The sequence below is a fragment of the Alligator mississippiensis genome, chromosome 2 (genome assembly GCF_030867095.1).
Source record: "Alligator mississippiensis isolate rAllMis1 chromosome 2, rAllMis1, whole genome shotgun sequence".
Lineage (NCBI taxonomy): Eukaryota > Metazoa > Chordata > Crocodylia > Alligatoridae > Alligator > Alligator mississippiensis.
In genome coordinates this window covers 176541391-176567665 of record NC_081825.1, presented here as the reverse complement: position 1 = coordinate 176567665, position 26275 = coordinate 176541391, and the positions used below count along the sequence as shown (strand labels likewise).

Sequence of the window (26275 nt, the reverse complement as noted above, 5' to 3'; positions counted from 1 at the left end):
ACAGGCACTACTGTTCTAGTCCATCCCCTTGATCAAGGCAGGATTATCCCTATTCAAACCATCTCAAAAAGTCCTTTACTAACCTATTACTAAACTATACCAACAGACCTGTCACACATCTACAAGGCATAGCACCCTAACCTGCCATGGAAATAGCAGGGGGACAATGACAGTCAGTGTCCTGCTGCTGCAAGGGTTGTTAAAATAAGCTCAAGAGTGTCATAACCCAGTGATTTTGGTGCCTCGGCACTATGGAATTTTCTTGTCACATGAGAGCCTCTTGCACAGTGAGGGTTTTTGCTGCATAAAGAACCCGCGTGCAGGAGAGAGTTCCCGCCAATTTGCAGCTGTCTTTGCAGGATGCATTTTCCCTTTGCAGCACAGAAATGCACGGTGCTAAGAGTTCCCGCTATTCGAATGTAAATTTGTGTCCCGCTATTGGCTAGTGCTAAATTATTCACACGTGGCGGCCAGTAATTGGCTTGCTGGCCGTTTAAAAATTAGCGCGACTTCCGCCCAAGTCGAAGAACTTTGAGCACGCTGCAGAGTGCCTCGAAAGAGATCCGACTTGCGGCTAGCCGGTCGATAGACTGATCACCTATCGATCCTTCTTCCCATCGCCGAGCGCAATCCCAGACGTACCCTTTTCCCGCCGGCTTAAGTTACGGACGGATTTACTGGCTTTGGCCTCGCCAGCTGAAGCAACTTGCATTGTTGTTCAGACGACCGGACCGTTTCTGTCGCAACCACCCGCGACGTAAGTAAAGTTTTTTACAACCATTAAACCTCGTCTGCCTCTCCATTCACCAGCCCGCCCTGACAAATGAGCAATTTCTAAATCACCTCGAGTCGGCTCCGGCCGTCCGAGACATGGCGACGAGGATGGGATCAAAGGGCACGGTGATGGAGAAAAACCTGATCGGGTGCTGCCCCTGGCGCACTGGGAACCGCCATGTAGAGAATGCTAACGATCTATGGGCGCATATTGCTTACCACCAGGCGGTAGAAGGGGAGGAAAGAAGTATTGATGGTTACTTCTCCGTAAAAAGAGAAGAAGCCATAGTGAAAGAATGGAGAACAAAGCTATCCCTTGGGGAGTTCGGATGCATAATGGGGAGCGACCGGGTTTATTATCGGCCCCCGGAGGAAACATCAACCATATCCCTAGCCGGGGTGAAGGTGCGGAAAGCAGAAAAGCTGACCCCCGCTCAGGAGTTCGCCCAATGCACCCGGTACTTAAAGGAGGGGGGGGAACCCACCCCCGCGGAATGGTTCAACTGTCCGGATTTGGTGCCTGAGTCGCGGGGCCATGAGCTCCTCATTCAGCTACAGAAGAATTTGGAAACTAAGGGCTGTCACAAGCTGAAGTGGGGTCTAATTAAATGGAAAAAGGGAAAGATGATAAATGTGCTGTTCCATGCAGTAACGGGCCTACTAAGAGAATACGCGAATTTGGAGGCTCAGATGCATACTGCGGGTAGAGTCGCTGGAGCGGACAGCAAAGGGCTCCGGAGCAGTGTTTATTAACAGTGCCAGCCGCATGATGCTGTTAGCAGAAAATGGCGCCGAAAGAAGAGCAAGCCATCCGGGGAACCCGAAAAAGAGGGGCGGAGTTTCGGAAGACCCAGCAGGGATCCGCCTAGTGACTCCACCCCCTGAGGTGATGTCGTTCCCAACGGCCACGCCTCTTTACCACGGGGAGGGGGCAATGGAAGGAGGGATATACCCAATGCTCCCAGATACAGAATTTAACCCTCTCTCTGCCGCAGCTCACCCGATAGCTGTGACGAAGCATGTCAAAACAGTGGCAGAAAGGGATCTTGGAGTCTCTGTTGACTCCAGGATGGACATGAGCTGTCAATGTGAGGAAGTGGTCAGTAAGGATAACCACACCTTGATGCATCTGTAGATGCACGACACAAGCAGGTCTAGGAAGGTGACCCTTCCCCTCTATGCGGTGTTGGTCAGGTCGCAGTTGGTGGAGTACTGCATCCAGTTCTGGGCGCCGCACTTCAAGAGGGATGTGGCTAGCATTGAGAGGGTCCAGAGGAGGGCCATTCGCATGGTCAAGGGGCAGTGGGGCAGGCCCTACAAAGAGAGGCTAAAGGGCCTGAATCTATTCAGCCTCCACAAGAGAAGGCTGAGAGGGGATCTGGTGGCCATTTAAAACTCACTGGGGGGACCAGCAGGAATTGGGGGAGGCTCTGTTTCCCCGGGCACCACCCGGGGTTACTAGGAATAAAGGCCACAAATTGTTAGAGAGCAGGTTCAGACTGGACATCAGGAGACATTACTTTAAAGTTAGGGCTGCCAGGCTCTGGAATGGGCTCCTAAGTGAGGTGGTACTCTCTCCTACCCTGGGGGTCTTCAAGAGGAGGCTGGACAGATATTTGGCTGGGGTGATATCACTCAGGCACCTGTTCCTGCCTGGGGCAGGGGGTCAGACCTGATGATCTGTTTAGGTCCTTTCTGACCCTAAGCACTATGATACTATGATACTATGAGGATGAAGATGGTGCTACACGTAACACTATTATCTCACGCACACGCACCAGACCAGAGATTCAAGAGCTTTGCAAAGAATCTAAAATAAGGCCAGGAGAAACCTTGGCCATGTGGTTAGGAAGACTGATAGTGGAATTTGGGTCCGACACTCTGGATAAGGAAGAAGCGAGTGCCCTGACACAACAAGCAGCGTGGAGCGGAGGGCGCGCTACTGATTTGAATGTGGTCACGGACAGTGCCCACTGGCCCATCCCGCTCCCGGCGCTTGTGGTAGGACAGGTAACCCACAAATTTCACACCTGGCATGAGGGTTGCCCGCAAAAGGCTACTGCAGAACAACTTCTCCTGGCTATAGTTGGAGTGTCGTATCTTTCATGGAGCCCACGAACAAATCCAATGGGACTAACAGTGGTCCAGTGTAAAGAGAGATGGGCTCATCGTCACCTATCGGACCCTGGGGCAATTCCAACGCCCTTGGAAGCTATAGATGCTTGCGTGGAGGTATACGGAGGAGCGAATGCAGCTACACTCTGACTCTTCTTGAACCCGATGGCAGGTCAACCAGTGGGAAATCTTTTAGGCCATCTCCCACGATTGCAGGCACTCATGAAGCAAAGTGAAGAAGCTTCTAATGACATAAGGGATCGACCTTCAGCGTACCTAGCTGCAACATTGAGGCCTAGGCATCAAGGGTATACCCCTCGGCGAGAGCCATGGGGGTCACCTCCAAGGACCCCAAAAGAAAGAACCTCAAAGGAAAGAACTCTGAAGGAAAGAACTATGTTCGGATTTCTTCTCACTTACTCCGGACTAACAAAGGCTCAATTGAGACTTTTGGGAGACAAGGCCCAGGCCAGTATGGCTGAAGCATTGGGATTTAATTTCGAGGACTCGCCAAAAAACGAGTAACGGCCATCGGCTCTGCCGGCGGCCTTCACCAATTCAAACCCGATCCTACTGATTCTCGTCCATACACTGAACTCACTGTTTACAACCCTACTGATCCAGATGACCAACAACAGGTATTCTTCCTTCTCGATACTGGAGCTTAGACCAATGTGATTACCTCAATGATACCTCATCAAAAGAACACCAAGACGATCAAGGTACAAGGGCTTAATGCTATCGCTGTCACAACGAAGGTCAAGTTTTGGGTTCAGGATCACCGATATCCCCTAGAGGCTGTTCTAGGGGGCATCAACATTTTAGGAATTCCGGGGATAAAAACGCTTGACCTTAAAGAACAAGTACTATGGGCATTACCCATCATTATCCCAGAACAGGACTGGCATCGACCAACGCTTCGTAACACTTCCACCTGGCGATATCGGCCAATCCCAACTAAGGATTCTCTAAAATAATCCCTTACTGACCTTCTGCAGCGACTCGAGCGACGAGGCTGTATTAAGACCGTAACAGCCAGTACCTACCTATCATCAGGATGGGGAGTTGCGAAACCTGGGAAGCCTAATGAAGCCCAGTTGGTTGTGGACTATAGAGAAGTCAACAAAAGGTGTCAGGTACTTCAACAACCTAACCCGTCTACTCTGCCACAGTGTATGTTTGAGATGGCACAGTTCCAGCAAAGTCAGTGGGTCGGAGTCACATTGGATCTGAAAAATATGTTCTTTTCCATCCCAATAACTGACCCGGAAGGAATACTAAATATGTGTATTGATGGCATCATGTACAGGTGGACAGTTTGTCCGCAAGGATATCGCAACACTCCATCATTAGCCACTAGTGCCATGAATAACACCCTGAAGAATTTTCGAGCCTTGCACTCTCTTCCCCCAGAAAAAGAATTAAAAATTTGGAGTTATATGGATGATATTGCCATCATGGGTCGCGATAGTTCTGCGGTTGCCAGTGTAGTAAACCAACTAGTTGCTCACCTTCAAAGTGAGGGATGGACAATCAACGAGGAAAAGTCAAACCTACATCCTGTAGATGACATTACGTTCCTTGGCACTCGATACACCGGTTCCATCCGCCACGGAGTCTTGCATGAGGGTCCTAACATCGATCCGCTAAAAGCATTCCACCCTGTCACTAAAAGGCATTTTCAACAGCTTTTGGGTCATTTAAATTGGTATCGACATTATGTTGAACCCAGCGATTTGGCACTCCTCACTAAATTACAGCGACAGATTCGTGACAAGTCCCGAAAGTCCACGCCTTGGACGGAAAAGGATCAGCAGAATCTGCTTCACCTGCTAACCATGATTAAAGGTACACAACTCCATGCCATCGATCTGGGTGAGTCACTAACTGTAACCCTTGGATTCACCACCAACCACGTGTGGGCTGTCACACATAACCCTCACGATGAGCTAGTATATACAGCCCATAAAACGCTTCAAGCGGCACAACATCGATATGGAGCTGTAGGAAAAATCCTCCTAGCCGAACAACTGGTGGAGCCATTAGCAAGGGGGCATGGGACATTACGCACTCCTGGTGCCACATTGTTACCCTTGCTGGACGCGGGAAGAATCGACCCACATTTTCAAGGGGAGTCTAAGACCTGGAATATGCTAGTACTTACTCACCATTATAATTGGCATTGTTGGAAGTTGGAAGACACGGTACCTGATCCAAGCCCAGAAGATGAGGAAAAGGTTCCTACACTGTATGGAACTTCAGCCCCAGCATGGATGGCCTCAGATGGAACCTCCCGACATGAAGGAGGCTATGGATATTACTGTAAAGCTTGTCACAATAAGAAAATATTCCAAGCCGACCCAGATGATAATTCGTCCCAAAAATGTGAATTATTAGGATTCCTAAAGGTACTAGAGCATTGTCTGACGCATCATGACGATACACTCCCCGTTCCAATTATCACCATTGATTCGCAGTATATCTATAAAATTCTTACTGGCATAGCTTTTCCCACCGAACATTTGGATGATTGGCAAGACATCTGGAGGACGTTAACTAGATTTGTACGCCTTCCGTTAGTTTGGCACACTAAGTCCCACCGTTCGGATACTGATCCAGTACATGAGGTTATTGATAAGCTTTTGGAAGATCCACTCCGAACTGACGTGGTTTTGCCTATCACATCTGCTTCCGGTCCTGAAGTAAATCCATTCTTTGCGTGGCTTCACGAAAATTGGGGTCACCCAGGACCACGGGCTTGTCATCAACGTTGGTGCAGAACCATTACAGAGCCGGCCTCATATGGAGCTCGGCGTGATTGGGAAAAGGTAGCTCAGGCTTGTGAGATATATGCTAAAGAGAAGTGTCATAAAACCAAACATCAGATCGGAGCTTTCGATTCTTCACAGTTTCAGGCAGGAAAAGTTTGGCAGGTGGATCTGCTAGGACCCCTCCCAGGGTCTAAACCGCCAAATAAAGGACTAGTTGTGGTTGATTTGGGGACCAGACAGTTGCAGGTTATTCCCTTATGGAAAAGCAATGCCACTGCTGTTATTGCTGCCTTAACTGCTGTATTTGCCACCTGGCAACCTCCTCATGAAATTCAGTCTGATGGAGGACCTCCGTTTAACTCTAATGCTCTGGATAAATTTACTCGTCTTCATAATGTAGCCTGGCATCTTCATCTGCCGTACCACCCGCAGTCCAATGGCGTTGTGGAGAGACACATAGGTCTATACAAGGAGCAGCTTCGCCTTAGAGGAGGAGGGACGTTTAAAAATTGGATTAAATTTAATCACAATGTCCTTATTTCACTAAACACTGCTAAACTATTATGGGATGAAGCTGATGTCCGGAAACCCCCACCTTGGGAGCCCAAGTTCCAACCTGACGAGTTAGCGTGGATTTCAATACCTCACCCCCATCAGTCTCATCCACAAGTTCACAAAGGGACAGTTCAACGGTCGGGACAATATCCCAATACCTATTCTGTCCAATTGGAAGAGAAGCCCGATCGTCCTCCTATTATCGTACATCACAACTGGATGACACGCTGTTCCTATGTTTCCCTAGTATCCTTACAGTAAATCCAGTTATGAGTCTTTTGTTTTGTCTTGTTAATCTGTTTTCTTCACAGGTTTGACCCCAGCAGAGGCGTTAGTTCACAACCACCCGATTGTGAGACCAGACGGCAGTCCATTCGAGGCCAGAGAGTGATGGTTGCGAGGGAGGCGCTGAGACGGCAAAGAACCCATTGGCTCGGAACTTGTTATGACACTATTTTCATTTGTTGGGTGTTTGCTGACATTGTCTGTTATAGGACAAGACGGACTGAAGCGGATGTTCTCCAATCAGACGATGATCAACAGTTGTTGTTATATGTTCAAAGTTATTGTATTTTGTAACTTGTTGAAAAGACCGGTCTGCCAAGTTATTTGTTTGTGTATTTATATATATAGATATTGGTTGTGAAGGCTTTGCCAAGTCAGTGAATCCTCTAACAAGGATGCCGTATGATGTGCTCATGTGTCGAAAATTCCAGTTGTGCCGTCGGCAAAGGGGCATGTCATAACCCAGTGATTTTGGTGCCTCGGCACTATGGAATTTTCTTGTCACATGAGAGCCTCTTGCACAGTGAGGGTTTTTGCTGCATAAAGAACCCGCGTGCAGGAGAGAGTTCCCGCCAATTTGCAGCTGTCTTTGCAGGATGCATTTTCCCTTTGCAGCACAGAAATGCACGGTGCAAAGAGTTCCCGCTATTCGAATGTAAATTTGTGTCCCGCTATTGGCTAGTGCTAAATTATTCACACGTGACAGCCGGTAATTGGCTTGCTGGCCGTTTAAAAATTAGCGCGACTTCCGCCCAAGTCGAAGAACTTTGAGCACGCTGCAGAGTGCCTCTAAAGAGATCCGACTTGCGGCTAGCTGGTCGATAGACTGATCACCTATCGATCCTTCTTCCCGTCGCCGAGCGCAATCCCAGACGTACCCTTTTCCCACCGGCTTAAGTTACGGATGGATTTGCTGGCTTTGGCCTCGCCAGCTAGAGCAACTTGCATTGTTGTTCAGACGACCGGACCGTTTCCGTCGCAACCACCCGCGACGTAAGTAAAGTTTTTTACAACCATTAAACCTCGTCTGCCTCTCCATTCACCAGCCCGCCCTGACGAACGAGCAATTTCTAAATCACCTCGAGTCGGCTCCAGCCGTCCGAGACAAAGAGATCTAAGGAAGAGTGCCATGCCCCAACCCCCTAGGGGAAAAAAAAATAGAGGAAGGCAAAAATCCCTATAGTCCATTCCAATCTCACCACTGGGCAGAATTCCTTCCTGACCCCAAATATAGCCATCAGTCTGACCCTGAGCAGAGGGGCAAAACCCTTTAGTCAAGAACCACTGGGTTTTAGTTGCAGCAGAAGAACCGTCACACCCCTATCAAAATCCCCCGTCTTAGTTGCAGCAAACACACAAATCTTCTGGGGAAGGTAAAAAAGCCCAAAACAAACTCTGACACACATAGCAACAGGAAGGGAAATAAAATTCCTCCCTAGCCCCACATGGCAACTAGCAAAGTCCAAAAGCATGGGAAATACCCATAGCGCAGTATAGGCATAGCTGCTCCTAGATTATCCCTGACCAGTACTTAGCCAATTTCTTCTTGAATACTTCCACTGGTGGAGATTCCACAGCTTCCCTAGGTAGTCTGTTCCCCTGGCTCACTGTTCAAACAGTGAAGAAGGTTTTTTCCTGATATCCAATCCAAACCTACTTAACTGCAACTGTGAGGCATTGGTCCATGTCCTGCTCTCTCCAGCAAGAGAGACAATGTGTTCTCCCTCTTCTTTATGACAGCCCTTCACGAATCTAAAGACTGCTATCATGTCTCCTCTTCATCACCTTTTCTGCAAGTTGAATATGCTCATTTCTTTCTACATCTCCTCATATGGCTTGTCTTCCAAAGACTTGGTTATTCTTGTCACCCGCCTCTGAGCCATCTCTAACTTCTCTGTGTCCTTCTTAAAATGTGGACCCCAAAACTGCACAAAATAATCTAGATGAGGCCTGACAAGTGCTGAGTAAATCAGTGCTGAGTAAATCAAGTGCTGATTACCATAACCTCTTCAGTCTTACATCTAATGCTTGTGGGGCGCTTGTGCACATGACAGGGTTTTAGTCTCTCCTGCCTGCCTCTCCTGTGTCGGGGGGGGGAGGAGGAGGGTGAACTGATTAATAGCTGCAATGTTCTAAGTTGCAACTTTGCAAATTGAACTACATCAGGGTGTAGCTTAGTTTGCAATGATGCAAACTAATTTAAAACCCCTAAAATTTGCATACATGTAATGTGTGATGCCATTAAGGCACACAAAAGGAAATTTTCATCACATGTAAATTGTGACATCGTCACGTATACAAGCACCCCTATTGATGCAGCCTAAAATTGCATTCCCCTTTTGAACAACTGTGTCATACTACAAACTCATATAGTTTATGATCCACCAAGACTCTTAAATCCTTCTCTGCAGTTCTGCTATTGTCACCCATTTTGCATTTCTCATTTTGATTATTCTTCCAAAAACAGGTGTAACCCTAGGCACAACACTACCCGTGCCTTCACCTGAATAGCAGAATCCTGGGGTACCCGGTAGCCAGTGGCCCTGCCCAGCTCCCTAGACAGCTGCTGCAGGGTCCCCGATTGGAGAGCCTCCCCTTATGATCAAACAACCTTTCAGACTCTTTTAAAACTATTTACAGGATTTAATTATTTACAAGGTAACATATAACCAGTGCAATAGAACAAACCTTACACCATGACCCGGTGATGGTGGCTTAAGGTTAATGCTTCTCGGATACACTTTACACTAGGGGAAGGTATATAAATTACCCATAATAAATAAGGAACCAATGCATAAATATATTGATGCTCCAACTAATAAAACATCAACAACTTATTTACAGTCTGTAACTCGCAAAGTGTGTACTGAGGACCCTGTGTGCTCTGTCCCTGGCTAGGTGTCTCAGGGAGCAGGACTGGGTCTGTGCCCCTGCACAGGATCTGTGGGCGGTCCCTGGTGCTGGTGTCCCTCCCATGAACTCCATCAGTCTGGGTGCAGCAGTCCCCTACAAGAGAGCTGATTCCTGCCCAGACCATTGCCCTGGCTCAGCTGGCAGCAGTGTCTGGGCTGCAGGTTGTAAGTTTCCCCTGCCCAGCACAGCCTCACAGCACCCAGCAAATGCAGCCCCTCTCCAGACCTTGCCTGCCCCCGGGGTTCTGGTGGCTGGAGCAGACCCCGCCCCTCTAGCCCAGGGCTCCCTCCAGCACCTGAGCCTGCCCCTCCCCAGGGCCTTCTCATTCACAGGGGAAAAACCAGGGCAGTCTCCAGCCTCTCCCCCTGGTCCTGCATCCCCTCCCCTCCTGTGCTCAGCCAGCCACACAGGGGCTTGCAGGAGGGTCTTCCCAGGCTTGGGGTCTCCTCCCAGGCAGCTCCTCTCTTGACCTGCCCCGCAGGACTTGGAGGGGAAGGGAGGGAGAATGGACACAGTGCAGCACTCTCGGTACAGCCTCTTACTGCTACTTCTGCAGGGGGATGGATGGCCATGGGGGCATCCTTTCCCTGGTCTCCAGCCCATCTCTCACCCCCTCCCTCTCTCCTTTGTTCTCCCCATCGGGAAAACGGCTCCCCGCTTTTAACCAAGCCTCTCAGCCAATCCCGGGGCAGGGCTCTTCCCAGGCTTTTTCTAACCTCTCTCATTCAAACCCTGCTGGGGTTACATCACCCCTCCACTTCCAAGAGGGCTACCTCCAAAACAGCTTCACTCACCCTCAGGGCAAACAGTATCCCCACTGGGTCAAACTCTTGTTTCTCTGCAGGGCAGTCCTTCCTATCCCTTCAGGTGGGTCCATTTTTAATGCTGCTACACATGAATCCAATGTAAAACTAGTGTTCTAAAGGTGTATCCTGGTCTCAAACAGCTTGAGTCATCTAAACATTCATTTTTCCTTGGATCAGTGTTGAAAAACCTATCACTTCCTCTGGGAAATCACTTTCTTCCCCAGCACTCTGCTCAGAGCATCCTTCAGCTCCTTATTCCTCATGCTGTAGATCAGGGGGTTTAGTGCAGGATTCAAAAAGGTGTAGAACACAGACAGCACCCGGCCTTGTTGTGGGGAGTAGGTGGAACTGGTGTGAGAGTAAATGAAAATGGTGCAGCCATATTGTAGAAGGACAACTATCAGGTGGGAGGAACAGGTGGAGAAAGCACGGTGACGGCTGGCTGCAGAGCGGATCCGCAAAATGGCAGACACAATAAGTAGGTAGGAGACACAGATCATCAGGAAGGGGACAGTCAGAGTTATGATGTTTGCAAAAAAAATGATAACCTCAAGGCTCTTAGTGTTGTCACACACCAGTAGTAGCATGGGCATTGCATCACAGTAGAAGTGGTCGATTTCATTGTTACCGCAAAATGGGTGGTAGAAGAGCAAAATAGTAACTTGCAGAGCAAAGAGGAAGCCCAGAACCAATGACCCAGCTGCAAAGCGCACACAGACCTTCCAGCTCATTATGAGGGGATAGCGCAGTGGGTGGCAGATGGCCACATACCGATCGAACGCCATGACAGCCAGGAGCATGCAGTCAGCCCCACCCAGAAAGATGAAGAAGAACATCTGGGTACCACAGCCAGCAAGGGAGATGGTGGCCTTCTTTCCAGACAGGAGGCTGGCCAGGGTCAGTGGTGCAATGACAGAGGAGTAGCAGATCTCTAGTGCTGCCAGGATGGCTAGGAAGAAGTACATGGGGGTGTGGAGGGAGTGGTTGGTCCATACAACAAGAGCAACAGCAGAATTTCCAGAGAGGCTGAGCAGGTACAGGAGTAGGAAGGGTATGAAAATCAACTGCTGGACTTCAGGAAGGTTTGAGAAGGGACGGAAGTGGAACTGTATTGGTCCAGTTTGGTTTTCATCCCCCATGGAACCAGGACATGGAACTGCAGAGAGAGAAGAGATGAGAGGAGTAGATAGTCCCCAACCACCAAGGGCAGGGCAGGTTCACACAGCAATCCAAACATTGAGGTTCAATATAAAAGAATGCTATTTATTTCTTGAAAAGTCCAGAGACCTGGATAATCTGCCCAAAAATACAAGGAATCCTTCTTGTTAGAGAAGAACAACACTGACATGGAAGATGATGGTAATTTTTCTTTGAGTTACGGGACTGCTCACCAGAGATACCATCTGCAAAAGTGCTTATTTGATACAGGTACAGGCACTTGGCTCTTTGGAGTTTGATTTCTGGTGTGCATAGATGAGACATAGACTTCAGTAGACATATCTAAGTAGCCTACCTCCCTACTCCAGGTCCACTGCTGCAAAATAAGCCACTTACGTGAGTGCACTTTACCAGTTAGGCAGGCTAGACCTCTTGGGAGATCTTCAGATTGGCTTAGATAGAACTTGAGTATTTATATATCCACTACTATGGTATTGCCCTTCAGCTCTCCTGAGGTGGACAGTCCAGCCGGTGGTCTGTGGTGCACCTAAGTGAGTGGGGCTCATTTTGTCACCAGGTGTCCAGGATTTGGGAAGGCAATAGTGAGGACATATACTTAGAGCCCTTTGGAAATGCTAAGGCTGTGCAGGGACAAAGTTGTATATTTTATTTCTGATGGGTAACATTTTATAAAACCAAAGTCAGAAAGATATTTATGGGGAAAAATAACCTTAAAGAAGTCAACTCCAACTCCTTAATCTTGCATACCTTCTTCAAATTCCATATGCACACATTTTCAGAAGAATATATCCTACCTTTTTTCTCTATTGAAAGTTTCCAAGAGAAAGAAGACAAAAAAGCAAGAAACTGAGACCAAAAAAGGAAAAATATCATAGCACTATTTGCAGCCTAGCAATAGAGACATTTTTTGAAAATTCACAAATTTGCAGTCATAATTTCTATCCTGTTTCCTCAAAAATATTCAAGACTGACCCAAATAAGGTTAATAAGGAGATGAATAGAGTATTAATTATTAGTGGGGAATATTAAACTTCAATTCACTGGAATGAGCATGTCATGTACCCTGGGCTGTGTCCTCTGATAAACATGAGAAGCAAGATTTATTGGATAATCTTTTATTGGACAAATCTATAAATGGGAGATAGGTAGTACTGTGCCTGGAGCAGTCACAACACATCAGGCAGTGCTGGCTGATGTGAAGCACTGACAGACACTGCGCGGTGGTGGCTATTTTGGGGTTCCTCCCCAATGAAGGAAGGACCCAAGGATGCTGCCCTGGACACCCCTCCTTAGCCACACTACTGTAGAGAAGCTAGACAAACTTTCAGGTGCAAAATTACCTTTCCCTATGTCAAAGCCAAAGAAAGATGCATGTTATCAAATACTAACCTGGGGGAAGAGTACTTACAACTCCTGTGGTAAGATTCTGAGTGGAAGAGAAGCCCTTCGCTGATATTTCATTACGGCCTATACAAACATATGCAGGGACATCTTATCTGTCTAAGGGGCTCTTTAAGCTAGAGGGCAAGGCCATCTCAGGAACCCAGACTCAAGTCAGAAGTGAGACACCACTTTCACAACTTTTGGAAACTCCATCTTAGTCCACCTCATTTGGAATGGGGCAGCAAGAAGATAAATAGTTAGTTCCTCATTACCAGAAGTCTGTAATTTATGACTGGATATTGGTCTGAGTGATATACTCTACTTTAACTATGGTATATCAAGCATGATAGTGATGTTCAGATCACAAGAAACAATAATTCCCTCTGCTGCAGGAACGCCTGACAGTTTTCAGCCTATATTATGCATGTGATCAGACTGGGTTGTCAATTAATGATCCCTTCTGATCTGAAAAATGTCTAAACTTTGTCAGAGGATGGCTTAAACCCTGAAGAATTAGGAATCAACAGAACCCAAAAAATCTTTCTAAATAAGAGAGTCCAGACTGTTCTGAAACAATTCACCACCCTGCAATTGCAAGAACAAATTCATTTGTTCTTGACTAGTGAGGAAGTTTTAATAGACAAAAATCTACTTTCTCTAGCCCATTCATTATAAGGTATATGTTCATACCGTTCCCCATTGTCTCCTCTAAATCAGAGAATCACAATCTCTCCATTCTCCTCCAAAAATATAGATTCCCCTCCAGCTCCAGCCACCTCTCACCATTTCCTCCTGATTCCTCCACCACCTGTTTCTGAAGTTTCCAGTTGTCTCTCAGATATTTCTTAGAAGGTCATCAGAACAGTCCAAGTAGGCACTGACTGATTTCTATAAATGCAGTGAAAACTTTTCAGAACCTAGTTTCCATCCCAGTACTTCCTCGCCTTTCTTTGATTTTAGCTAAATGAGCAGAAGGTTTCACTGAACTGTTCACTAGGATGCCCATGAGTTTTACATGAGCTGTCACCAGAAAGCTTGCCACCAACCTTTCCCTGAAATGGTCCAATGACATGTGTCGCGCCTCACCTCACAAATTGTGAGTCTCACAGCTAATTTAGAATTTAGTAAAATGTAGGAATCTTTTAAATGATTCCTTCCAACATGCATTAGTTTCCAGCTGTCAGCTTCATGTTTCCTTTGCCTCGAGTTGCGTATTCATCCAACTTGGGTCAGCGTTTCTGGAATTTCCCCAGCTCCTCTCCTGTTCTCAACAACCTAAATACATTTATGTCATATAAAACCTTTCCCACTCCTTTGCCCGCTTCATCTTCCAGAGCATTAATAAAAGAATGATGCAACAAAAGCTTCAATCAGTGCTTCCTCATTTAGCATTGTGCTCCTCCCAGCCTCACAGAAAGCCAGGCTTTCTGTACCTTTCCTCCCCATGAGAGGGCTGCCAGGGAATAGGAGAAGCAAAATGTAACTACAGAGAATAAGAACAGCTTGCTCCTATGCAGCATTTCTGGCTTGTGAACACAAAGGCATGAGATCAATATAGTCGAACATGGGTCATTTCTTCCAGGTAGTTTCCAACCACTTCATTCTTAATTGATTGCTGAATTAAGAATGAGCTGCTCAACTTTTTTGCTGCACTTCTTATTTCAGTGGGCATCACTTCCCCAATCTGTCACAGCTCATCAGCAATCCCACCCCGATGATCAGCTAGGTGGCATGCATTGGAAGGAAAGCCAAAATAATCCGTGGTCAGAGGAATAACTTTTAGAATGACGTCAAGTTCCAACTTAAACATACTTAAACCCACACGCCAGCTCCCCGGGTGGGAATGAGGAATGGTTTCATACTGTTTGTTTTAGGACAAGCATTATATCCCATAGCATGTGATCCTCCCAGAACAAGCATGGTAGCACAAAGGTAACATTGCAGTCTCTTTGTTAACAATGGAAAGCTGATAGCTGTGAAGAACCAGTTAGGACTAGACTGTAGGGTACCTTCTATCCAATAAATAGGGCCTTGTAAAAAGGGTGGGATTGTGAAGGATATTAGCTCCATATGAAGATCCAGAATAAGTCAGTGAGATGGGTTATAAATAAGGAAATATGAATCCAACACCATGTATCTTTGGTTCACTGTCAGGTTTCCCAGATCAGCAGAAGTGGTAGTTTACTTCATGTAGTGATCCAGTGTCTGAAAGTCTCATCTCTCTGAGGGCTGCAGTATCAACACCCACTTGATGTAGCTGCCTCTCAATTATGGCTATTTTCTGAAGTTCTTCGTCTTTTAGTTCAAGTTCTGTTAAAATAGGGCAAACATTACAACAAACAATGATTAGTTTAAAGCCAGGAAAAAGTTTTGGAAGGAAGCGTTTTAGCCCATCTTTTCTAGGGTCTTCCCCAGATTGGGATAAACCAGCCACACCTAAATAGGGCTACTTGGACAGGATGAGCAACCATCCAGCAAAGACCTTCAATGTATACACCTAAGCAGAACAAAGATTGAAGGGGGTGCCGTGGGCCCACCACCTTCTCTTTCAGCAGGAACTATAAAACTCCAATGGCAAGACAAAGGTCAAGATGATTTGTATAAGTCTGCTGCAGCTTCTAGTTGGAACTCCACTCTGAGTTGAAGGAAGTGCCCACCTTATCATGTCCGCAACTGCGCCTTTTCTGGATAGGAGGTCCAGTGGTGTGGGTACTGTTGGCCAACAGGATTATGGCTCATCTGCTTTTCTGAAGACATTTCCTTCATTCAAGTGGTTCTGTTAGCCCACCCTTAGGTGGTCCTCTGCCTGGATCCATTGGGGCTACCCAAGGGCATACAGGTTTATTGATCAGTGGCTGTCACTCGCCATTCTGGCATTGGCTGTACCATCTATGCATCCAGTGGCCAATCCAGCAGGGGACTGGCCAGACAAACAGCAGAAAGATGAACCTGGAACAAATCATCAAGAATGTCCCCACAAAGAACAGACTCACTGTTCTCAATGATTTCAATGCCTGTGTGAGTAAGGACTGGAATCACTGGAAACACATCATTGGCCAACATGGCACAGGTAACCTCAACAAAAATGGCCAGCGTGTCCTTAAGCTTTGTGCCTCTGGTAATCTGACAGTCTCAAACACCTATTTTTCTGGCAGCAGCTGCAGCAAGGTCACATGGAAGCACCCCTGCTCAGGACACAGTTTGACCTCATCCTGATCCATCACAGAAACATTCACAAAGTGCAACATGCTCAGTCAATGCATAGTGCTGATTTCGACATTGAACATGCTCTTGCTGGAGCCAAACAATCCCTAAAAAGATCCATCATGTGAAGCCAAAAGGCAAACATTACTAACATGAAGAACTCTGACACTTGTGCAAAGTTTCTATATGCACTTGAGCGTGTTTCTGAAAATGATCATTGTGATTCCCCTGATTCTGATACCTTGTGGGAAAATTTCAAGAACAAGACCAGCCAGCTCACCTAACTCTACTTCAACAACCAAGTCCAGAAATCTCAAATTCAAGGAGGGTAAGGCTGCAGTCCAGAAAGTCACCGGAGAATGTGCCCAGAAGTATTGGCAAGACCTGAGCAATAAGATGCAGATCTGCTTTGAAAGAGGGGACCTTTGTGGTACCTATGATAGAATCAAAGAGGCACTTGGTCCAACTTGTAGAAGGAGTGCAAACCTGAAAGTGAAAGATGGTACCTTCCTGACTGACAGGCGATAACAACTTGACTGATGGACTGACTGAGCATTACAAATAACTCTACTCCAAGGATGCTATTATCTGTGATACTGCCTTAGCTGCCATTCCCCACCTTCCAACGATGCAGGAGCTAGACCAACACCAGCTCTCAACAGTGTAGAGAAAATTATCAAAGAGATTGCACCTGGGAAAGCAGTAGGCAGTGATCAGCAGGGATCATTATATAAAAAATAGATATAGATATTTTAATAATGACGTTTCATTTTAATAATGGAAAAATGTAGATTTTGTGTTACTTTTTTAAATCCAAAAACTGAGGATTTTTTTTATAAAAGAAAACCAGGATCCCTGATGATCAGCTACCTCCAGAGCTCCTTAAGACAGGAGGGAGTAAGCTTACAAATGAACTCCATGCACTTCTCTGCATCTGCTGGGAAGAAAGCCACGTGTCTCAGGATCAGAAGGATGCAAAGATAATTACTCTGTACAAAAATAAAGGGGAGAGAGCAGACTGCAACAACTACCAAGGGATATATCTGCTCAGTGTGGTCGGCAAGGTGCTTTCCAGGATCCTGCTGAAAAAACTCCAAGTCATCGCTTAGAGAGTCTACCCTGAAAGCCAGTGTGGGTTCAGAGTTGGATGGTCTGTGATTGCCATGTCCTTTACACTGCATTTCTTGCAAGAAAAAAGCCATGGACAACAGGCACCTCCCTATGTAGCATTTGTTGACCTACAAAAGTCCTCCGACACAGTTAGCATGAACGGCATCAACAAGACCCTGTCAAAAATTGGCTGTCCGCAAAAGGTGCTCTCCCTATTCAAGGAGTTCCGTGCGGGAATGAAGGCAACCATCCAGTATGAAAATGAAACATCATCTGAGTTTAGCATTGATACTGGCATCTGCTCTGCATCCATCTCCAACTCACCTGATGAACTGCAGATCATGATGAAGAAGTTCTCTGATGCATGCTACAAGTTTGGCATGGCAATCCGTATCAAAAAACAGTTGTCATGTTGCAGGGAACCAACAACCCATCTAAAATCTATGTCAATAATGGAGCTCTGGACAGTGTAGATCACTTCTTCTATCTTGGCTCAACTCTTACCAGCTCATTAAGTCTTGGTAGAGAACTTGATGTATGAATTGGCAAAGCCTCTGTCACCTTTGGCAAATTTAGATCACATGTCTGGAACAACAAGCTGCTAACCCTGAACACAAAGGTGTGCATCCATCAGGTTTGTGTCCTCAGTAACCTCCATTATGGCTGTGAAAGCTGGGTCACATACTCTAAGCAGGAGGGAAGATTGAATAGCTTCCACCTTCACTGTTTCAGAAAAATCTTTGGAGTCACTTGGGACCAACAGATTACCAATAACAAGATCCTTGAGAGGACCAGCCTACAGTCTGTGCAGACCACACTGGAGGCTCATAGGCTTTGTAGCCTGGGACATGTGGAGCACAAGCCTCAAGATCATCTACCGAAGGTTGAGTTCTGTGGCCAACTCAAGAACCTCCCACGATGCAGAGGAAGGCCAAAGCTCTGAAACAGTGACAAGGTCAAGCAAGGTCTTAAGAACTTCAGCATTCCCAGTGACAACTGGGAGAACTCTGCCCACAACCACTCGGTCTGGAAAAGCCAGGTCAAGGGTGGTGCAGTCACCACAGAGAGCCATCTGAGAGCCACGGCTTAGACCCGCAGGCAAGCCAGGAAGCTAGTAATCCTGATCCTCTATCAGCTCCAAGGCCTGGCCACCCATGTCGCAGCCATGACAGTTTACCTGGAGCACCCATTTTGGTGAAAAGAGTCTAGTATAGATATGACCACCTACTACTGCCCTTATATCCACCTGATTCAGACATCAGCCCTTAGGGAGACCTGCAGGCCATGCAGGAATAGGTAACTCAACTTATGTTAACGAAACAAACCCTCTAGAATAGTGATTCTCAACCACGGTGCCATGGCACCCTGGGGTGCTATGAGATTGGTTTAAGGGTGCTGCAGGCCACCACACAATATTAGCATGGTTAGGGATGTGAACACATACATATGATTCCCAAGATTAACCCAGAGATTTCAAATAAGAATCCATAGTATCAAAAACATTCTGACCTTGTTCTGGTCTCTGAGTACTATACAGCAGATAAATTAATTTTTGTCCTGATTTATGTTTTTTTGATTGATGTATATATTTTGGGAGGATGTGGGAGGCGAGGTTCGGGTGGGCGGGGGGGATATGAGTGTGTGAATGTGTGAGGAGGATGGTAGGGGGTGGGGGTGTGGGAGATGGGGTGTGTGTCTGTGTAGCAATATGGGGGATGGGTGTCAGGGGTAGGAAGTGGGCGTGTGGGGTGGGTGTGTGGGGTGGATGTCTGTGGGGGAGTGAGGTGTGTCTATGGGGGATGTCTGTGGGGGAGTGAGGTGTGTCTATGGGGGGATGGGCTTATGTGTTTGGGGGGAAGCCCGCGTGCAAGGTCCCATGAGCCAGCAGGTGGTGGGGGAGGGAGGGAGGTGGGGGTAGGGAACACATGCACCAGAGCTTGCCTGCGTGGTGTAGGTGCAGTCCGCCTGTCCCCCAGTCTGAGCCATGGCTGCCCCCACACTATTCTGCGTGGGGCCAAGCCTGGGCCGCTCCTGACTCGGGCAGCCTGCACCACGCTCTGCCCATGCCCACCAGACAGCATAACCCCAACCCCAGCCCCAGCCCTGGCCAGGATGCACAGCTTCCTGGTAGGGCTGCTGCTGCAACCAACTAGGTCCTGCTCGGCTCCTCCTGCCACTAATGGCTCCTCCTCATCAGCCTCCTGGCCCTGCTGCGCTACTCTGGGCATCAGGCAGTGCAGAGAACCTTTGGGGATGTGTGCCAGGCACGCACCACACACCCAGCCCGGCATGGGGAGAGCTGCAATGGGCAGCTCCTTCCTCAGTATGCAGGGCTGTAGCTCCAACTCTTGGCTGCTTTCCACACACTCAGCCACCCAGCCAGGCAGAGTGCTGGGCAGGCAAAGTGGGTGGAAGGCACCTGGAAGCTGGAGCTGGAGCCCTGTGTGCCTGTCAGAGGCCGCTTCGCTGCAGCTTCCCCCAACCTGGCTGGGCATGTGGTGCATGGCACACGGCCCCACAGCTTCCCCACATTATTTGCTGCCTGGAGCAGTGCAGCAAGAGGAGAAGGAGGAGCCATTGGAAGTGAGGGAAGTTAAGCAGTAAGTACCTCAGCATCTGTGGCAGTAGCCCTGCTGGGAAGCTGTGTGTGCTGGATTTAGCCAGGGCCAAGGCCATGCTGTCTGGCAGGTGTGGGGCAGTCAGGAGTGCAGAGCAGGCTGCCCTGGACTGGAGCAGGCAGGGCTCAGCCCCATGCAGAGCACCATGGGGGAAGCTGCAAGCCAGATATAATCAATTGGCATGCACCTGCCTGCAGGCTGGGTCTCATCAGTTAGTGGGCCAAATCCAACCTGGGGGCCATATTTTGCCCACCACTTACCTAACTGGTTCAGAGAAGCATGAGCTTTTCATAGGTGGCACCCTGCTCCATCAGATGCTAGGAACCGACTTGCAGAAAGCAAGGGTTCTAAACAGAAGAGAATTAAATACAGGGAATAGTCATCAGACCCACTCCCTCACATTGTATACAACACCTGTCCTTAGTCAAAAAAGTCTGCATTTGGATTTTTTTGAAAGAGCAAATAGAGCTAAACTGCTTAAAAGGCAGCTCTGCAACTGCCAACAATACAACAGGAGTGCCAAAGGAGCGCTTGCAAAAATGGATGTGTCAATGACTATGCTTTCTGATCCCGGGGCCAGATAACTTCTGCAGATGCCTCTATTCCATCACTGCCCAGTAGGCCTTTGAAAAACTTTTACTGTTTCATTCACCTCCCAACAGATAAATAAAAATTGTTGATCAATTTTTTTGAACTTGCTTTCTGAGAGGATTTATTAGGAAAACCTGAAGTTGGCCAGTTACCCATACTGACAATTAGTAATTTCAAGGCTTTGTAAAACTAGCCAGGGCACCTTTGGGATGCAGACTGCATGCTCATAAATTATATTCCAAGTTGGATGTAAGTATGACTCTAGAAAATGATAGATCAGTCAGCAGAGAGGGGAACTCAGTAGTTTCACTAAAAAACAAAAACCAGAAACACTTCTTAAAATTGCTGTGGGCAGATCTCTAAGAACCATGTCTCCTTGGCAGCATCTCCATCTGCTTCTCCTGCATCACTGCCCAGCAGCTCCTTTAGGGCAACCTTGTCTCTGTAATTTCATTATCTTCCTGAAATGCAAGCAAAAACTGGGGATACATTTGTGGAACTTGCAGGGCTGGGCTGAGCGTGTTGTTAAAAAATATGAATTACGATAGTTGGACAATTACTTAGTTGGAAGATGGGTAAAATAGGCCTTATTAAAATAAACAGACACTTATGAGACTCAGGTCATATACAAATTAAAAGAATTCTCATGTGAATACTTTATGCCATCATGACCCAGGAATCAAGGAAGGTGTCCCAAAGGTTTAATTAAAAGGAAAGTTTAACTTCTACCAGACAGACTCTACTGAAGAGAAAACTGTCTCTGGAAATCTTGTTTAACTGAGATGGGACAATTCTCAGGATTGATAACATTATAACAGAGGAGTGCTGAGTTAAAACCTGAGTTTCATGCCTTTGCAAAACAATTGTGGGGAAGAAGCTCAGAATTTCAAGTCTGTAGAATTCAAGTACTTATTGATGTCATTCCATCTCATTGATCATATCCTCACCACTAAAATAGAACTGAATTATTTTCACTTTTGGTGTCCTCTTTCTTCCCCCCAAAAAACTTACATTGTGTTTGTCCCACTGCCAGCATCTCTGACAGTCTGAGCCTTTACAGTACAATTTGGAATGATGCAGTGTGTGCCTGTCTCTCTAAGAAGTTGCACCTTGCGGATCTTGTGCCTCTCCTCTGAACATACACAGTCCTCCTTTGCAGGACTAGAGCTACAAATGGTCCTTTCACAACTCCTTGGTCTTAGTGCATTTCATGTGACCCTGGATGACTTATGGAAGTGTTTGCAAGCTGTTGAGAGCTTGGCAGGTATGTTATACTGCTTTAATTTAGATCTCTCAAACAGAATTTCAATCTTATAGGAGAACACCAACACATGTGTTTTGTCCATGATAACTGGGGGACCTAAATTTCCCTGACATCTGCTGGGAGGAACAGGCAGCCAAAACAAGCCGCTTATGGAGGTTCTTACACTGTGTGCAGGCCCTCCACCTAAGCCAGGTGGTGTCCAGTCCCAGCAGGGATGGCGCCTTGCTAGACCTGGTCTTAGCAACAGGTGATGATCTCGTGGGGAACCTGCGAGTACACAGTAACCTGGGTGATAGAGACCATCACTTGGTAGAATTCACTATTCAGTGAAGGGTGGGAAAAATATCCAGTGATGTTAAAGTTTTAGACTTCAGAAGGGCCAACTTTAGTAAACTTAGAAGGCTAGTTAGTGAGGTGGCTGAACTCAAGAGCATCGAGGAAATGGGGGTCCAGGAGGGTTGGAGGTTTCTCAAGGGAGTGATCCTTGGGGCAAAAAAGGAGTCTATCCCCTTATGCAGGAAAGGGGGTAAGGGGATAAAAAACCCTCTTGGCTGAACAGGGAACTCCAGGGAAGACTGGGGGCAAAGAAAGAGATTTATAGGCAGTGGAAGCAGGGGGCAGCCACCAGGGAACCATACACCACCCTGGTGCGCTATTGCAGGGAGTCAGTTAGGCAGGCCAAGGCAGGACTGGAGCTTAGGCTGGCTTCAACAATTAAGGACAAGACAAAGTCCTTCTACAGATACATAGCAAGCAAAAGGAAAGCGCAGAGTAGCATAGGGCCCCTGCAGGACAAATCAGGTCAGTTGATGGTTGACGCAGGAAGAAAGGTGGAGCTCTTCCCCCACTTTGAGCATAGACAGACATCCAAAAGGCAGCAGACCGCATAAGGTTAGTGCTGACGTAGTTAAAGAGCACTTGGAGGGGCTGGATGGGTACAAGTTTAATACACAACAAGGTGCGAATAGCTTTGTTGATGGCTTCTCTACACTGCCGGCTTATGTTCATCTTGGAGTCAACTATGACTCCGAGATCTCTCTGTCTCTGAGCTGCTGAGGAGCTCATCCCCCAACCTATAGGTGTGCTGGCATTCCTCCTTCCTAGGTGGAGTACCTTACATTTATCTTTGTTGAATTGCATCCTGTTTCGTTCCACCTGTTGATCTAACAGAGTAGCATAGGGCCCCTGCAGGACAAATCAGGTCAGTTGGTGGTTGACGCAGGAAGCCAGCCCACTCGTATTACCCACAATTCCTTCAGTGTGTAAAATACCCAGCTCACCCTGCTCCCTGGCCCTCTCAGTGTGTAACTATCCACTCACAATGCCCTTAACACTCTTATAGTGTGTCCACCCCCTTGCACTGCCCGCTAGCCCCTCTCGGTATCACCCTACTAAGCTACCCCTACAGCGCACACACTGCCCAACCGATTCCCTCAAGACTTTGGAGTTCTCCTCCCTCCTTCATACTACTGCCACCATAATTGTTTCTGTGTTACACATAATTGACTCCAAGATGAACATGAGCCGCCAATGCCAGACCGCAGCCAGCAAGGCCAGCCATACCTTGTCATGCATCCAAAAGTGCATCTCAAGCTGGTCCAGAGAGGTGATACTCTCCCTCAATGTGACTCAGTCAGGCTGCCGCTGGAGTACTGCGTCCAGTACTGAGCGCCGCACTTCAAAAGGGATGTGGCCAGCCTGGAGAGGGTTCAGAGGAGGGCCACACGCTTGGTGAGAGGGCAGCAGGACAGGCCCTATGAGGAGAGACTGAAGGACCTGAACCTGTTCAGCCTCAGCAAGAGGAGGCTGAGGGGGGACCTGGTGGCTGCCTACAAGCTCATCAGTGGAGATCAACAGCAAATAGGCAGAGCCCTATTCTCCCCAGCACCACCTGGGGTGACAAGGAACAATGGTAATAAGTTAATGAAGAATAGGTTTAGGTTAGAGATCAGAAGGCAATATTTTACAGTTAGGGTTGCCAAAATCTGGAACCAACTTCCCAGGGAAGTGGTCCTTGCCCCTACCTTGGGCAAATTGAAGAGGAGGTTGGATGATCACCTGTCTGGGGTCTTGTGAACCCAGCATTCATTCCTGCCTGTAGCAGGAGGTCAGGCTAGATGATCTGTTCAGGTCCCTTCTGACCCCAGCTACTATGAAACTATGAAACTATAATACTTTGCTGCCCGTGATTCGTCTTTCTGCCTCATGCCCCCACCCCAGAAACTCTCCTGGCAGCCATCCCAGTGTGTCCCTTCTCTCCTGCTTTGCACTACCTCTTTTTCTCTTCCATCACTCCCTCAGTGTGGTTTCCTTACATTGCCCCTCAACTCAAGCAGTGTCTTCTGTTGTCCTACAGTGACTTTGTAAGGTAATGCTTAAAACCAGCTTCAGCCCAAAATAAGTTGTGGCAATGTGAGGACCACAGTGAAGACCTGAGGAGTAGAGATCTGTACATAGTGTGGTAGGGGGCCTTGGGGCAGCTTGGGGATCACTGTGGAGGAGGACCTGGGTGAGGTCATAATGACTCCTGCCATGTAGATGAGGTGGCTGTGTACAGTCATAATCAATCAGTCCTCATACACTACCTGCCTTGTCACCTGTCAACCATGTCTAAAGTTTATAATGGCTGTGTAGCGGTGGGTCTGTGTGAGTAGGAAGGGACAGTATATGGGGAAAGCAGCAGCCTAAATGAGGGAGAAAGTGAACCAGCTCTAAACTCGTGGCCCTCCAGAACACATTTCCTATTGGGATTTGGAGGGGGAAGCAACTGGACTCCTTGGGAAGACCAGGGAGATTGAAGAAAGTACCATCTGTAGTCTAGACAAAGAGCAGAGAAGAAAAAGAACCCTGAGACTCCATGATATGTATAGACCTGCCCAGGAAGAAACAGACTCCTTGGTCTTACCTGTTAAACCTCCCTTGCATTGGAGAATGAGAAAGGAAGGTTTCAAGCTACACACAGACCTACGTCAGGCCCAGGATACAGAGGACTGTACAATAGTGAGTACTAGTTGTGTTATGCTATGCAGTAAAAAAGGGTTCCAAGTTTCGGAAAGACCCACTATAAACGACTGTTAAACGTGTGCCTAGATGCATGAAAGTACACACTAGGTTGAAAGTGTATCGATAAAAGTTAGAATTTAGAGATGGTCCCTAACAAGAGACTGACGAATTTGGGATTTGGGAGATGGTCCCTGAGTTAGGGAGCAGCTAGCCAGTCAGTTGAGAGACCAAGGGTGTGCACAGATTGCCTGCTACTCCACAATAAAGGTAATTGTTTTGTTTTTCTCATTCATGTATGCCCATGTCTATTTAACCCAATGATCACTACAGAAAGGATGTTTTAGTGCCACCAGACAAACAGGGTATAAGGAAGCCTGCCGAGGCCCTTGATTTGAATGCCAGTTATAAATTTGTTTCACCAAGTTAGTACTACAGCAAACAGGACGTGTATCGGCATATTTCAGGTTCTTAGGAATAGACTCCAAAGGCTTGCTGGTATACCTCAAAGGTGCTTTTCTGTTGGGTCTGGTGAGCATTAGGAGGAGAGAATGTCTGATAAGCGCTGCAGGATTCATTGCTCAATGGAGTGCTTGTTCCTCTTCATGCCCTGGGCTTGTATCACCTCTGGCATTTTCCTGGGCCTGCATGCTCTGGGCAGTGCCATGTGAGCAGGGGATTGTAACTCTGCCCTGCCTCCTTGCAGTGGTGACAGACTGGTCTGAGGCAGGGGCAGAGTTGTGATCCCCTGTTTGTGCACCCCTGCACAGTGTGTGTAGGCTACAGATTGCGGCTCTGCCCTGACTCCAGAGCAAGCTGCCCCCAACGCAAGTTCCCAGAGACTCTGGAGCACCCCCCTGCCCTGCTCTGCCATGTCTGCTGCCAAAGTGGCTGCAGCTGGTCTCCATGGCAATCCCAGCCTTCAGCTTTCACACACAGCTGCAGCTGGGGTCTCCATGGAGTCCAGCCCCAGCCATGCACAGGGGCAGCTGGGAAACGGAGTCCACTGCAGACCAGATCTGGCTTGTGGGCTGAATTTTGCCCTTCCTTGGACTAGCCTGATCCAAAAAGTGAATGTCTGTTCACTTGCTTATCCATTCAATCTATGCAGTTTAGACTAACCTGCAAAGATTGAATCAATTCAGCCTTAGGTTTTTTGACTTTCTGTATGGAGGCAAGATCTAATTAACTAGTTAATCACATCTTAACTTGTGACCCAGCCACATAGTCAATCAATTAATGGTGTGATAACAGGGAATAAGCCACAGTTATTCCACAAAAAAACACCATTAATTGAATGTGTCCAGGTATACCCTCCTAGCTGGGAACCACATCAGCTGCTCCCAGCTGCAGAAGCTTGCTACTTCCTGGTATAGGGTGAGCCCAGGATCATGGTCCCGGGCTCTCCCTGCACTGGCAATAAGGTGTGATGAGATCTGATTTGTGATCTCACAATCATGCCTCCTGCCATGAACCTGCGGCATGGCAGGAAGTGCAGTTGTGTGAGTTGTGCATTGGATCCTATCATGTCTTTACCTGTATATCTGGCATAGGCCTTAGTCTTCATCAGTATATTTGTTCAAAAATAAGTACTTGACCTTTCCTGATCCACCTCTTTTCTGCCCACTGAGCCTTTTTAAATGAAGCACTGCAGGAGTTTCTGTTCTATCCTAACTCAACCAGCATGGCCATGCCTGTGGGAAGTCT

At 47.4% G+C, this 26275-nt stretch overlaps 1 protein-coding gene across 1 annotated transcript; it reads right to left on the bottom strand.

Moving 5' to 3' along the window:
* Positions 1–10372: 10372 nt before the first annotated feature.
* LOC102568655 (olfactory receptor 10V1-like) lies at positions 10373–11358 on the bottom strand. Its single transcript, XM_006275942.4, has one exon. The coding sequence runs from the start codon at positions 11356–11358 to the stop codon at positions 10411–10413; it is 948 nt and encodes a 315-aa protein (XP_006276004.1). The 3' UTR covers positions 10373–10410.
* Between the last annotated feature and the right edge of the window lie 14917 nt (positions 11359–26275).